We start from the raw sequence: 15,278 nt of genomic DNA, 5'->3' as shown, positions 1-15,278 counted from the left end.
TATTCTTGAAATTTTAGCAATCAATCTGAAAAACCTCAATATAAAGCTCCCCATTCCACACTTCAAAAATTGCTGTAAATTGTACAGTATTGCTGGCAATTTTGTTTGTGCTGCAAATTAATAATTGCAATTGTGCTGTAATACTAGTTTTACATTGTATCAAATACAAAATAAAATCCATATTCCATCGTGAACTGTATAATTAAAAAAAAAAATTGTGGTTTTAAACTTTTATAAGTTTATTTCTACTGTTCTTAAAGACAAAAAATAAATATTTGAAAGAATGCTGGTTGCTAGGGAACCATCGACTTCCATAATCCGCTTGTTAGGTGTGACGTCGCACAAAGCAGCTTCTGGGTCGAAGCGCTATAACAAGTTGTATGGGTCGCCACAGCGGAATGAACCGCCAACTTATCCAGCAAGTTTTTTATGGAGTGGATGCCCTTCCAGCCACAACCCATCTCTGGGAAACATCAACACACTCATTCACACACACACACACACACACACACACACACACACTACGGACAATTTAGCCTACCCAGTTCACCTGTACCGCATGTCTTTGGACTGTGGGGGAAACCGGAGCACCTGGAGAAAACCCACGCGAACGCAGGGAGAACATGCGAACTCCACATAGAAACGCCAACTGAGCCGAGGTTCGAACCAGCGACCATCTTGCTGTGAAGCGACAGCACTACCTACTGCGCCACTGCGTCTCCCCGATTTTAATATAATTAAGGTAATACTCTTATTAAGAGTCTACCAGATAAGCAGCGATTTTTGATTGCCTTAAAGGACCACAGAGTTACAAAATGCGGAAGTTTTTCTTTCCGTTCGCCATGCAGTAGCAAATTGCATTAAAGCAGAATTCGAAAGTTAAAAATGAAACACCCGAAATTGCATGAAACTCTGGAGGAAACGCAGTATAGCCTGGTAATGCAACATTAATTGTTTTAAACTAAAACTTGCCTTCATAAAGTGCTTCCTTGGTCTTAACCATGTTAAACACACGTCGACCACAACAGGAAATAAAAAAAAACTACAACTGCGTTAATGTTTTTTAACGCGTTAGAGATTTCAAATGAATCACATGCGTTAAGACACTAATTTTGAAAGCACTAATAATAACATACTAGTAATGATAACAGTTTACAAAGTGCTGTACCTTCAAAAATCACGATCGTGATATATATTCATGCCTAATATCCGATGACCAGAAAGTGATTAATATTTTATAAATTGTTAAAATACTGATGTCTGTGACGCAGTTTAGAGATTGCTGTGTGCATCATGATTTTATACAAAATTCCCTTTAATGTGTGTGTGATAGGACTAAAAAGTGGTTATAAACGAACATTTTCTCAATTCAAATAAGCAGCTTGGACCTGTAAACATTATTTCATGCGTCACCGATACTGTGCAGTCAATGAGTTTAAACAACCAGCATTTTTCTAAATATCTTCTTTTGTGTTCAACAGAAGAAAGAAACTCAAATAGGTTTTAAACAAGTGAAGGGTGAGTAAACTATGACAGAATTTTCTTTTTTTCGGGTGCGCTGTCCCTTTAAATCCCTTCATTGATTTAAGTGTTTTCCTCTTATGTCATGTTCCTCATATTTTGATGGTGGATTTAAGCTTGTACAGTGATTAATTATAAATACACAGTGGGGGAAATAAGTATTCAACACCTCACCATTTTTCTCAGTAAAAATATTTTTAAAGGTGCCGTTGACTTGAAATTTTCACTAGATGTTGGTAACAAACAAAGAAATCCATATATGCAAAGAAAACAATATTAATTAGTTTACAAATTAAGTTAATGAAGACATGAAAAAAAGTATTAAACATTTGAAGAAAGAGGGGTGTAAAAACCCAGACAGCAGCTGAAATCTGTCAGTAGGTCTTCAGCAATCCTCTGTCCTTTGTCATTGTAAATGCTAATTAGCTGCTTCAGTCCAACATCTACATTACCTTGATGATCAAGATGAAATCAGAGTAGACATTTCAGCAAGACAGTCATCCAGAACAGCCAAGGAAACTCTCAAATGCTTTCAGAGAAAGTTAATCAATCTGTAGAATGGCCCAGCCAATCACCTGACTTGAATCCAGTAGAACATACAAATTAAAGATCATATTTGATAGGCGAGACCCACAGAACTATCAAGATTTTTACACTCTGTTGAAGTCTGTGGAAAACTCACACCAGAGCAATTCATGTGACTTCATTCTCCATATGAGAGGTGTCTTTTATATAAATAATTAAACACATTTCAATAGTTCAGTACTTTCTCTTTGTGTCATTCCATTGTTAATATACATAAAAAAAATCCAAATTTTTTTTATTGTTTTGATTTATTTTTATGTTTGTATTGTTTTTACCAAAATCTGGTTCATGTCCATGTCAACAGCTTCTTTGGAATTATTATTTCAAGGAAAAAAACATGACGTTCAATACTTTTTCCCACTGTATTTTAAAATGTAATTATTTATTTACATCGCTGGAATGAACCCATTTTCTAGTAGAAAGGTTTCTCTCAACACTTTTTATCAAACATTTTCATATTGCATACAAAAGGGGGTGTATGGCACACAAAATATCACAAAGTGGTTAGTTAAAGCTGAATTAGTGCCTACCTCCATGCTAGGACTGACAGGAGACTGTGCAGGAATGAAAGATGATTGAGAAGAGGTAGAGAAAGACAAACAGAGAATCAGTAGTGTTAATAATAAACACAACATGCATGCATAAGAAAGGATGAACATTAATTAGACAGTCAGTAACATTGGACATTATTAGGGTTATGTTCCTGCTGTGTTTATGACATTCATCGGGGGATGAATTCACTAAAATCTTCTTAAGAAAAGGAATAAGAGAATAAGATCAATTCTGGAAGTTTGTGAGAATTTTTTTTTTTAATTAAAAATAAATATGTTCTTGTCATAAACTCACACTCAAGTGGTTCTAATTCTTTATGCATTTCTTTCTACTCTTGATCTCAAAACCATGTATTCTGAAGAATGAGCCATTTACATTCAGATAAACAAAAGTACTACAGTCAATGGATGATTTTTCCATTATTTTTGAGAATATCTTACTTGGGTTGCCTCTTCTTGTTAAAGCTTAGTTAAGCTAAAGTTAATTTGTGAATGGTCCGTTTGTTCAAAAGCATCTACTAAATGACTAAATGTACAAGTAAGAGAATCTCAAACAGGTTTGGAACAAGTGGAAGAGTAAAAGATGACAATTTTTTTTATTTTGCTGAAAACTATACTATTAAGTGGGATTCCTAAAAATGTTAACATCTCAGATTTTTTCTTAAGAACATCCTCAAATTAATGATCAGTATATTTTAATTGTGTAACTTTATTGTACTGAGTAGTTTTTTTTATGTAGAGCATTTGAGATGTGCTCTTTCTTATGTTTTGTCTTAAAACAATAGTTTGTCAAAAAATGAAAATTCTGTAATCATTGAATCACCCTCTACTTGTTCCAAACATGTTTGAGTTTTTTTCTTCTGTTAAACACAAAAGAAGATATTTTGAGGAATGTTGGAAAGCAACAGCCATTGACTTCTATAACATTTTTTGTTCCTCCTATGGACGTCAATGGCTGCTGATCTTTGCCATTCTTCAGAATATCTTGTGTCATGTTTAACAGAAAAAAAAACCTCATCCAGGTCTGAGGATGAGTGAATGATGACAGAATTTTTAGATTTCGGTGAACTATCCCTTTAAAAACAATCTTAGGGGGGGAAATAAAGATAAGTACATTCCTAAGAAGATTGCTGGAGGAAAAAAAGACTTATTATCCTTTATCACTCATATTTGAATACTGTATGTACTGACAGGAAAGGGGAGGATGTGATTTTGTCAAACTCACAAGCAGTGCTTCATCAGAGGTGCTGGGGGACGGTTCAGCAGAAATAGAGCGAGTGTTGGTCAGGCCCGTGAGGGACACATTGGAGAGTCGTCGTTTTCGGATGCCACTGCAGTTGTTGGGGATTTTAAAGGCACAGCGTTTGTGGTAGTTCAGCCCACAGCCTGACACAAAGACAATCAGTTATTGAATCTCATGTAGAGTTAATGGACGTTTAACAGAGAGTACAGTATTTACCTTCACACTTGAGCCCCTGCCTCACTAAACCCCACAGCATCTCTCCACAGTGATCGCAGAATGCTGGAGCCCGATATGAGTGGACGAACAGAGCATGAGGCCGGATTTGAAAGTCCTCCACCGTAGCTGAGGCTGAGGGTGTCAAACAAACAAGCAAATCTGAACTTTATTCTAGTGTATTCACAAGTATAAGAGAATAAAAACAAATAATAAGAGGTTATAACAGGTTATAAATTTGAAAGATATATTTGATATTACTGTCAGCCACTGAACATTTCTATTGTAAAATAGTCATAATATATATAAATATATATATAATGTTTGACTAGTTCAGTCATACCTCGGGCACTGTCTAGTTTCACTTTCAACCATATTACTATTTTGAAGTATCCCTTTTAAAAGGCCAGTTTTTTAATGACACCAACATCCAGGAAGTGACATCAGCAATTCAGATAATTAACAGGGGATTTGATTGTTTTGTTTAGTGTTTTGTTGCATCAGTTGCTGTTTTTCACAATAAAACATTCCATTCTGTTCAGGAATATTATCATATATAAAAAAAATAAATAAAAAATAACTTTAACCAAACTTCCAAAATATCCCTTTAACTGCCTGCTCGACCAAATAGTTGAACATATTTTGACTGTTTTAAATAATGACTGTTAAATTAATTTAAAGAATGACTGTTAGAAATAATGGTTTACAAACACAGCATTGTTGGTTTACAAAAAAAAAAAAAAAAAAATCAAACAAACATAATCCTGTTGCACCACTACATTTGATTTTGGTTTTATTGTAAAAGAAAACAAGAAAACGTGTTAAATGAGATTCTGAAAGATTTTATAGCGTACTTCAAAAAATAAAGATGATTTAATATTCAATTATTATTTTATTTTGATATCATTTTATTTTGATATTATTTTATTTTTATTTCAACCATTTGGTAGAGATTAATATTTTAGAAATTATTATTTTGTTCAAATAAAATGCAGTTAAGAAATGCAATCCAATTTTTTTTCTTGGTGGGGCAGTTAAAGAGTTGAAACAAAAAAATAGGCAACACTTTATTTTAAGTACTAATTCTCATAAACATGTGGCTTATTACCTGCCTATTATTAGTGTTTTGGCTGTTTATTAGTATGTATAATGTATATTTTCTGCATGCATATTCTACATCCCAAATGCCCAATATCTAAACTTAACTACGGCCTTAATTACTTTTAATAAGGAGCAAATTAGTAGTTTACTGAGCTAAAAGACTAATGGATTCATTAATAGTGAGAACTGTACCTTAAAATAAAGTGTGGCCAAAAATCTATTTAAGCTTAAAAAAAATATGTTATATTTGAAAGAGTCAAACAATGGTTGAAACGTTTTGTTAAAAAAAAAAAAGAAGAAAAGAATTTTTTTTTAGATTAAATTAAGTTGACACCCTCATTTAAGGAAACTCTAATTTTAGCTTTTTATTTCCACCCTTTAAAGCACCCAGCTAATAAGCAAATAGTCCAGTTATAATTAATAAAGTGTCTGGGCTTGACCACAGTGTGTTTCTGTGCAGTACACTTTCACAGAAATCTGCCCTTAAATTATAACACAAGCATTATCATTTTTAATACACACCGTTTAAACTGCACTGAATAATGGGAATGACCCTGTATCTTGCCCAAGAGCACAATATCACTATAATATTATATTTAAAAATACAATTATGAAGAAAAATAATTTGTGTAAATAGAACAGCTGAAAAAGGACCTGAGAGGGAAATTTTAAGACAAATTTAAGTAATATGTCACTTCAATCCTAACAGCACCCCATATACGCCAAAATTCAATCATTAGAAATATTTTATATAGCTGTTTGACATTCAAAGAAATGAAATTCAGAAGTCTTTTGTCTCTAAATACATGGTAGCTTCAGGCATTCTCATTAACTGCATAAATCTGCTGATCTATGACTCACTTCACTGTAACAACCACAATTACGCATAACAATTACAAAATTAAAACTGATCAAATTACCTCAGCTTTGATCTTTTTTTATTATTCTCCTCTAACCATCCTGATACTTGCAATTAACATGATTTGTGCACTTTATTTGAAGTTGTTTGGTAAATCTGCATCTGCTAAAAAAAAATAACATCAACGTAAATCCTGGCAAATTCATTAAAGCACACGCAATACCTGAGGAGAGACGTCAAGTTTTGACAACCTTAAACTCTCAGACATCTGTTATTTGTGCATAATTGTGGCTGTTCAAGTGAAGTGAGTCATAGATCATCCCGAGTGCTTAATTTCCAATTCACAACTTAAAATCATAATTAAACCTGTTTTCCCATAACAACTCACATAAATAAGCACGGTTTTGTTTGCATTATTTGGACTTTCGACTTCATGAGGGAATTTGCTTCGCTCTTAATCCCAGCAGCACTGAGTAAACATGTCATGATTAAAAAGGCAAACAAATGTTGCAGAGGGAGTTCTATCTTTATTTTACGAACCGTCCTCTTTCGAGCTCCCACAAGGCATGTGTATCTTTGGGGTGCAGATGGATGAGAGGGTGGGCCAAATCCAATCTATCAATGGCCAGTCTGGCACGCTTTGCCCGTCTCCACAGAAGTGCCACAAGGCCTGGGCAGCAGGCTCTCTGGCCTTGCCTAATTCTAATCAGATGGGCAGACCGTGTGTCTGTCAGGGTTAATGGGCTAGAGATGCTGGTCCCTTTAGAGGGGCTTTTGGTCAAGTACTAATTAATTGAAGATTCAGTTTTGAGTGCTTAAAAAAAAAAAAGACAAAAATCTGCATGGCAGCAGGATATTTTGCTTTAACCCTTGTGTGCCAATTTTAAAAAGTTACACATGGGTCCAAATGGGACAAAAATTACTATGTTTACATGGACATCAGTAATCAAATTATTTGTCCTTATTGTCTTAAAGACAATAATATAATTAAGGTGTTTACATGAGTTGCTTTGTTCCTTTCATGATCCTGTTTTACATGTAAAAGCACACAGTTTGATTAACGTCGTTGCATCACAGCGCTATCCATGTTTCCTCTGAAGTATCATATAATTTTGGGTGTTTCATTTTTATTTTGTCGACTTTAACTGCAGTTTGTCACTTTCACTTTCATTGAGGACCATTTCATGCATGCCCCCATGACAAACGAGATATTGGATGTAATTATGAACTGCTGGATGAGTGTTGTTTAATGGAATTTGATACAGCACGCCATATGGGGAAAAAAACTGTGGTCTGTGGTCTGTGGTCCTTCATTGACTCAGTCAGTGCAGAGAATAGTGTCAAACAGAGGTGTGTATGGAATATCCTGTCACAAAATGCGGCAAAATTCCTACATGTCTTAATAATACGGTGCAGTGTTTACATGTCTGTACTGTTTACATGCCTGTACTGCACTTCAATAACGTGACTAAAATCGGCATACTCCACATGTCTTAATTCGATATCTGTTTAGTTCAATTATGACCTTTATCAGATTAAATGAATCAAAAATTGCTGTTTACATGTTAGACCCTTAATTAGAGTATTGTCCTAATCCTAATAAAATCGGACTATTGGTGTCCGTAAACATACTCACAGTCTAAAAAAAGACATCATAAAGTGTTTTTCTACAGTTTGACTGACAGAGATTTTTTTTAACATCCATCCTGAGAAACTAATTTTAACTCTTTAGAGGTCCCATTAATTTACAATAAAGTTTTTCAGATTTTAGTATCAGTATTGTTCATTTTTAAGATATCGATAAGCTAGTGTGCTCCAAAACAGAGTGTTTAACCTTGGCAAATTTGCCCACTGGCCTCTGTCCATCATGGCCTCCTAACTATCCCATATCATAATTGGCTTCATCACTTTGTCTCCTCTTCACCAATCAGCTGGTGTGTGGTGTGCAGTCTGGCGCAATATGGCTGCCGTCATGTCATCCAGGTGGATGCTGAACACTGGTGGTAAATGATTGCCCCCAATGTGTAAAGCGCTTTGAGTGTCTAGAAAAGCGCTATATAAAAGTAAGGAATTATTATTATTATTATTATTATTATTATTATTATTATTATTATTATTATTATTATTATTCTCTATTAGTATAGCTAATTAACCACAAGATATATTTATATTTTTTATTAAATGTCCTATTAATTGTATTTTATTAACATCTAACCCCTACTCCAATCCTAAACTCAACTGTCACAGTACTGTAAAAATATTAATAATTGTTATACAGTGTTACAAAAATGATCAGATCCGCAGCTGTATCCTATCTAGACCTTACCATGAAACTGCATATTATAAAAGAACTTTACGAGACCATTGTAGTCCATAATGGTATAGTACAAAGTATCAGTGTAGCACATAATGTTGCATAATGCCACCGCTGTTTTCAAAACATTAAAACTGATTATATTCTATATATTAAGTACATTGCAGAATTTTCTTCTTTATGAATTATTAAAATCGTGGATGAGTTCATAAGGAAAAACTATACTTTTTGATCCAGTTATTTTTTGTGCAGTGTCAAAAAAGCTCTCATATAAATATATATATACATACAAAAATGTCAGTAACACACACAGATTAATATCATTGCAGAATTTTACTTCATTTAGCCTGGAGTCCTTAAACGCAGAAAAAAATTATTGATTGATTGATTGATTGATTGATTGATTGATTGATTGGTTGGTTGGTTGGTTGATTGATTGATTGATTGATTGATTGATTGATTGATTGATTGATTGATTGATTGATTGATTGATTGATTGATTGATTGATTGATTGATTGATTGATTGATTGATTGATTGATTGATTGATTGATTGATTGATTGATTGGAAGCAAAATATTATTAACAACAAAATAGAAGCCTTTTAGGAAAAGATGTATGACTTTTTGCTTAAATGCTGCTGGAATGAAATATTGTGCCACTGTGGACATTTTTGTCTTGTATACGTCTTGAGAGAAACTATTTTTATAACCTAATTAATTGTATATTTATAAAAGTAAATTAGGGAAAAAATCACAATTTAATTTATAATACACATTTTTCCTCCAAATATACATGCTGTTTGGATTAACAGCCTATCACTGTGATCACAGAAACTAAAATGAAAAGACCAAAATCTCCATAATGATGCACAAGGCACCTCCAAAAGCAGCGCTCCCACAAAAAGCAGCATAATCTTAACAGAACCTTCCGAATCCACCAAGCGATATGACAAATTTTAATTGCCATCCAAACTCTTCCAAACAAACCCAGCTTTATTTATATTTGCAAATTGTAGTATGAAAGGGAAGCTTTTGGGGCGGTTGGAGTGTTTTGATTGGCTCTTGTTGGCTGCATGTTGACAGGACCAATAGCGTCTGAGTGGCGAGCGCAGCGGGGGAACTGCCTGCCTCAAGGCTCGCGTGTCGCCTCCTCTCCAACATGGCTTCCCCTTGCACGCTCAAGTAGAATACATTCTGATTAGCCATTCTGCAGCTAAATTACCTCAATTCATTCAAATTATTGTTTTGCCTTTTGTTTAAAGGCCAAGATATGTTTGCAAGTTGAACTACCTGTAAACTGTCATTAAATGCTTCAGGGAAATGAGTATGATGCTGAAAAGGCATCCTGAGTTGACTTAATGCAAATACTTGTTTCTCCAGTTGTATTTTTTTCTCCCATTGCTGCTGGTGGAAATCAGAAGTTTTGTGCCCTACGCACTCCGACCAGCCATTTCTCTATGAGGGAAAAACAGCCGTACAGTCAGGGCCTAAAATGAACACTCACTAAGTGCCAATGTGAGTAAAGAGCAGTGGTGGTGAGTGTGTGAAATAGTGTCACTCGTCAGTTTTAATTTATTCTGAGAATGCATCATGGAATATTTCAGTGTGTATGTTATATGATGCGCAGCAATGGAATCTTCTGAGATGAGCAGCTCATACTAACAGTGACTACGTTTACATGGACATCAGTAATCTAACTATTTGCCTTAATCTGAATAAGGCAATGATAAGATGGTGTTTACATGATTTGCTTTTTGAATGTTGCTTTCATGATCATGTTTTACATGTTATAGCACATAATTCGATTAACATCATTGCGTCACATCCAAATGTCCTCCTGAGTTTCATGTAATTTTGAGTGTTTCATTTTTATTTTGATGACTTTAACTGCAGTTTGGCACTTTCACTTTCATTCAGGACCATTTCATGACAAACGAGATATTGGATGTGAGTATGAACTGCTGGAAGAGTGTTGTTTTAATGGAATTTTTGTTACTGCACACCGTATTGGAAAAAAAAATCTCTGCATTTCGTGATGCAGGTGTCTCTGGTTCTTTAGGCTGCATTTACACTGCAGATCTAAGTGGTCAATTCCGATTTTGTGACTGTATATATTTTTGGATGACCAGCTAACATCATCTTTTAAAAGTGACTCTTATTCGATTGTTTGCATTTAGACTACACACGACAAAGGCACAATAAACAGGAAAAAAAGAGCAGGCGCTGACTGACAGCTGATAATTAAAGAGCGCCCTTTTATCCATTCCTGTATTTAATCTGTTTGCAGGGTTTCATTTTTAAATTTGCATTTTGACATGTTGTTTTACTATAGTTTTTGAAGTTCTCATTTGGCCATCTTCTTTTAATCTAGGCCTTTTTAAACCAGTGGGCATCTTATTTTAATGTCCATGGCATGATTTATGCACGTGATGTAAGCAATAGTTTTTTGTTAGTTTATTGTTTACATGGCGGATATTGGACTTTCTCTTTCTCTCATTAACATGCTTAAAAACTTGTGCTACATGACAATATAAAAGCTTTTTTATTCCATGTGTAAGAGATTTAAGGTTTGCGACTCTGCTAAACCCTGTTCTGAAATGAAAGCATAAGACTTGATGTCTTTCACTATGGTTTTTAATGATGCACGACTTGCAGTGACAAGTGAAAATCTGATCCACCTGCTTACACTGCAGACATAAGAGCACAGATAAATTTCCACATGAACAAGGCCTGAGTCTGATTTGGGTAATTGGGAATCTATGTGATTTTTTCCTGCTTATACGTTAGGGGTGTCAAAATTAATCGTTTCTTCGGTGCACTGCGATGCAGATGCGGACAATTCGATATCGGTTCAGTAATAATCATAACCGGTTATTACTGACGTCATTTACCTCATATGCGCTCTGTCGCGAGGGAGGCGATCGTGAGTATTTACAGCGCTTTAACTACTTAAAACTCATAAACTGTGCACAATTCACTGTGTGTGTTTGCTGGATCAGTCTTTCACTGACATATACAACAATAGCCCCTATCTAACTGAGATCGAGAGAATGAAAGTAGCCTACTCCATTTCTCTCTCTGTCTCTCTCTCTCTCTTTCTCACACACACACAGTGGCCCATTTGACGTTACTTTTGCATACAGAAACGAGCGCGTGTCTGCAGAGTTTTCTTCACCGTGTCTATCATACATCAGCTGTGATCGCCGCTGCCGCCTGCCGATTATCAGTATCACTCATCTGTGAAGAACGCAGCGCGCAAGAGCCAATCGCTACCGTTTTTTTTGAGGGTGTGACCAATCAAAGGGGTTTAAGAGAACTAGACAAGGATCAAAAATTGAGCTGGATATTTATATTTGTTTATATTATTTGCTAAATGCTCGTGCTAAAAACCTACATGATGGTAATCGTTTTATTAAGGTTTACATGTCTGTACTAAACTTCAATAATGCGACTAAAATCAGCATACTCCACGTCTTAATCTGATTTCTGTTTAGTTTAATTATGAATTTAGTCAGATAAAGGTCACTAAAAACCGCTGTTCATATGGTAGACTCTTAATCAGAGTATTGTCTTGATCGTTTTAAAATCAGATTATTGGTGTCCATGTAAACGTACTCAGTCTTTCAGTGTCTTGGTTCACAGTAAACTATTTTTGCAAGTGATCTAATTTTGGGTCAATTATAATGTGTATTATTATTATTATTATTATTTAAAATTCTTATTAAAAAATTTCCACATAACCGTCAACTATTCAAGCATATGTTTTACACAGCGGATGCCCTTTCAGCTGCAACCCAGTACTAGGAAACACCCATACACTCTTGCATTCTCATACACTAAGGCCAATTCAGTTTACCCAATTCACCTATAGCGCATGTCTTTGTTTTGACTGTGGGGTAAACCGGAGCATCCGGAGAAAACCCACACCAACACAGAGAGAACAATCAAACTCCAGACAGAAATGGCAACTGGCCCAGTCGGGAACCAGCAACCATCTTGCTATGAGGCAACAGTGCTAACCAGTGAGCAGTGATTATAATAATAATAATAATTTGTCTCATTCCCAAAAAAAAAAAAAAAAAAAAAATATATATATATATATATATATATATATATATATATATATATATATATATATATATATATATATATATATATATTTATTTATTTATTAAAAAAAATATATATATATATATATATATTTATTTTAAAAAAAAAAAAAAAATATATATATATATATATATATATATATATATATATATATATATATATATATATATATATATATATATATATATATAATTACAGGCAGGTGTGTTTGATATGGGTTGCAACTGAAATCTGCAGGAAGGTGGCTCTCCAGGAACAGGGTTGGCCACCCCTTATATGTATAATAATCTTAATCAATACGTATGGTTAATAATCCTGCATGTTCTGCATGGCTCTTTTATTTTCATGCACTTGCTCAATTATGTTGATCCAGGCACAGCCAAACATCCTGTCAGTGCGCTTCACTGGAGCCAACCCATAGTTACTCTAAATTTATCCAGCAGAAAATAGACTTCAAGCAGACTTTAAGGACCGCAACAGACTGGGTAGAGAGAGAGACCCAGCAGAAAGCGTAGGTCATATTTTTGTGAAGTGCTGCTCTTTTTAATTACTGTAGGAGATATTGTCAAAGTGATAATCCGAGAGATCAACATTTATTGGCCCGCTCGTTGTGCCTTTTTTCTCAGATTCAGGCCAATTACAAAGCCCACAACTTGTGTTTAGAAAACCATATGGTTAGCACATCAAGTTTTCTTCCGATGCTATCGAAGAATTCATTTAAGTGCTGTAAAATATTACGTTTAGTGAATTAGTGAATGAAAACTCAAAGCTGGATTAATTTGCATCAGAACAGTGACGTGACAATCGCACGGGTCTCTCAGGGGGGGGCGTCATAATTAATAACCGTTGACCTGACTTTTGTGACAGTTGTAAAACTCCTCTGTGTTACTTTACAGTGAAAGCAGCTGTCAAGTGTGTCTTCGAGAAGTGTTACTCCGGGCTCCCAAAGGCTCGTCTATGAGAATGTGTGCATCTGGGTGTGTTAATCACCTGATTCGTCTTGTCACAGACGCGCACAAGTACAGAGAGACACACCAGAGCCGGCAGAGAGGCTGGGGGGTAGAGGAGGTGTCAGTCCTCGCTTTATCTCGTCAGAACAGACTTCACTCAATTACCTGACATTGCACACGGAGGAGAGACGGAGGAAGGGAGGGGAAGGCCTGCCAAGTGTTTGGAGAAACACTTTAGCAGTGTCAAATGCGATACCTCCATCGCTTCCTCAGCAAAGCAACTCCGGTTTTCACACCGGGTGCGGCATCAAAACTTGGATGCGCATCAACTTTTCCAGAGTGGGAAATGAAAGGACTAAGAGACAAGAAGGGAAAAAAAACGGTCATAAATGGCACAGGAATCACACTCGGATGTGTGGCAGATTGCGAAAAACTTTGTCGGGCGTCACAACAAAGTCACTGTGTCTTGTCTCACTGATCTATAAAACCCTGTGTGAGAACACTGCGCATGTGGAATACGGATTATGAGACTTACCTGACAGGACGACTTCGACCAGGTCCCCTTCCATAATTTCAGCCGCAGACCTCACCAACTGCAGGATGTTCTCAGAGTTTGGATCGTGACGGAAAAGAAGAATCTTGTCATACATCCCATAGAAGCCGCATTCTGGGAACTGTGACGGAATAAAAATGATGTTATGAGACAGTATTGAGTGAGTGGGTGGTGTGTGCTTGATGATGCTTAGCTTACATGAATCTCTTGTCTGGCGATGCCAGACATATAATGCATCTAAAAGCCCTGCCCACATATTCAAATTACAGACAACATTCCTCATACCTGAAGCTTTTCATTCAGCTATTAGAAAGCACTTTCAAAAGAGCGTTTTCATTGCTCATGGGACAAACCTTGCTGGCTAAAAACCAGCATTAAATGCTTTTCGGTTTTTCCTTTTTTTCCCTCTCTCTCTTTTTTGACTGCTCCTAAACAGTTTTTACGAACAGCAGCCTCGCAATCAATTCAATGTCAAAAGAAGAGAGCAACATATTGACTGACCCGTGTAGACCGCTGGGGAAATGGCTCACTAGCCTCATTCCCTATTGATCCCTGCTGGGCTGAGTTGCAGCAACACTGCAGAGAAGGCCTGCATGTAATGGCAATTCAGACCTACACAATTCACAAAGGGTACTCACAACTAAGCTATTTGGGCTTTATTACACCACAAACAAAGAAATCACAAATAAAAAACACACTGTCAGTTGCAACAAATTTTTACAAAGATTTATAGGTGCAAAAGTTCTTTTCTTTGGTATTTTGATTTATTTTTGTTTTAGTTTAGATTCATGTTTAGAATTATGTTATTAGCACACAGTCTAGTTACATTATGTGTATTTAAAATATAAATAATTGTAATGATACAGTGCTCAGCACAATTGAGTACATCCCAGTTTGAAAATGATTTTTTTCTCCATTTCTCAGTGAATATAGGCAATGTATTTTGATGCATTTAAACAAAACTGATTTATTAAACAGATATATTTAATGAAATAACATTTTTTTCACCAAACATATTTAGAAGCTAAAAGATAATACAATTAAATTCAAGCAAAATACTGCAAAAAAAAGACAACCTACAACGTTTTTGCTTCTCTTGATTTTTCCTGTTTTTTAAATTTGTATTCAATATCTTTCTATAACATATAAATTTGGATGTACTAGTTTTTGGACCGTTACAGTATTTTGTTAGATAAGCTCCTCAAAATTCTACACACAATACCCCATATTGACAATGTGAAAAAATATTTTTTAAATTGTTGCATATTTATTAAAAA

At 35.2% G+C, this 15,278-nt stretch overlaps 1 protein-coding gene and 1 long non-coding RNA gene across 12 annotated transcripts in view; one reads left to right on the top strand and one right to left on the bottom strand.

Moving 5' to 3' along the window:
• si:dkey-28g23.3 overlaps positions 1-15,278 on the top strand; it is a 199,214-nt gene that overhangs the window by 90,176 nt on the left and 93,760 nt on the right. For 2 of the 7 annotated variants that reach the window (XR_012393447.1, XR_012393445.1), the window contains one exon: positions 13,395-14,709. The exons of the other annotated variants lie outside the window; for them this stretch is intronic. This is a non-coding gene — a long non-coding RNA (si:dkey-28g23.3). Of the gene's footprint in view, positions 1-13,394; positions 14,710-15,278 lie in introns of those variants that run through there. 7 annotated transcript variants of the gene reach the window in all.
• The window catches only part of prkd1 (protein kinase D1), a 124,170-nt gene that overhangs the window by 34,336 nt on the left and 74,556 nt on the right, over positions 1-15,278 (bottom strand). For 3 of the 5 annotated variants that reach the window (XM_073928620.1, XM_073928621.1, XM_021467430.3), the window contains 3 exons: positions 13,984-14,122; positions 4,117-4,248; positions 3,883-4,043 (listed from right to left, as the gene is read on the bottom strand). In XM_073928620.1, coding sequence (XP_073784721.1) covers positions 3,883-4,043; positions 4,117-4,248; positions 13,984-14,122 — 432 coding nt within the window. Of the gene's footprint in view, positions 1-2,636; positions 2,661-3,882; positions 4,044-4,116; positions 4,249-13,983; positions 14,123-15,278 lie in introns of all 5 variants that reach the window. The other 2 variants (XM_073928619.1, XM_005158816.6) reach the window with 1 other exon arrangement.

The sequence above is a fragment of the Danio rerio genome, chromosome 17, assembly GCF_049306965.1.
Source record: "Danio rerio strain Tuebingen ecotype United States chromosome 17, GRCz12tu, whole genome shotgun sequence".
NCBI lineage: Eukaryota > Metazoa > Chordata > Actinopteri > Cypriniformes > Danionidae > Danio > Danio rerio.
Note: the sequence above shows the minus strand (reverse complement) of the source record. Positions and strands in the feature narration are given on the sequence as shown.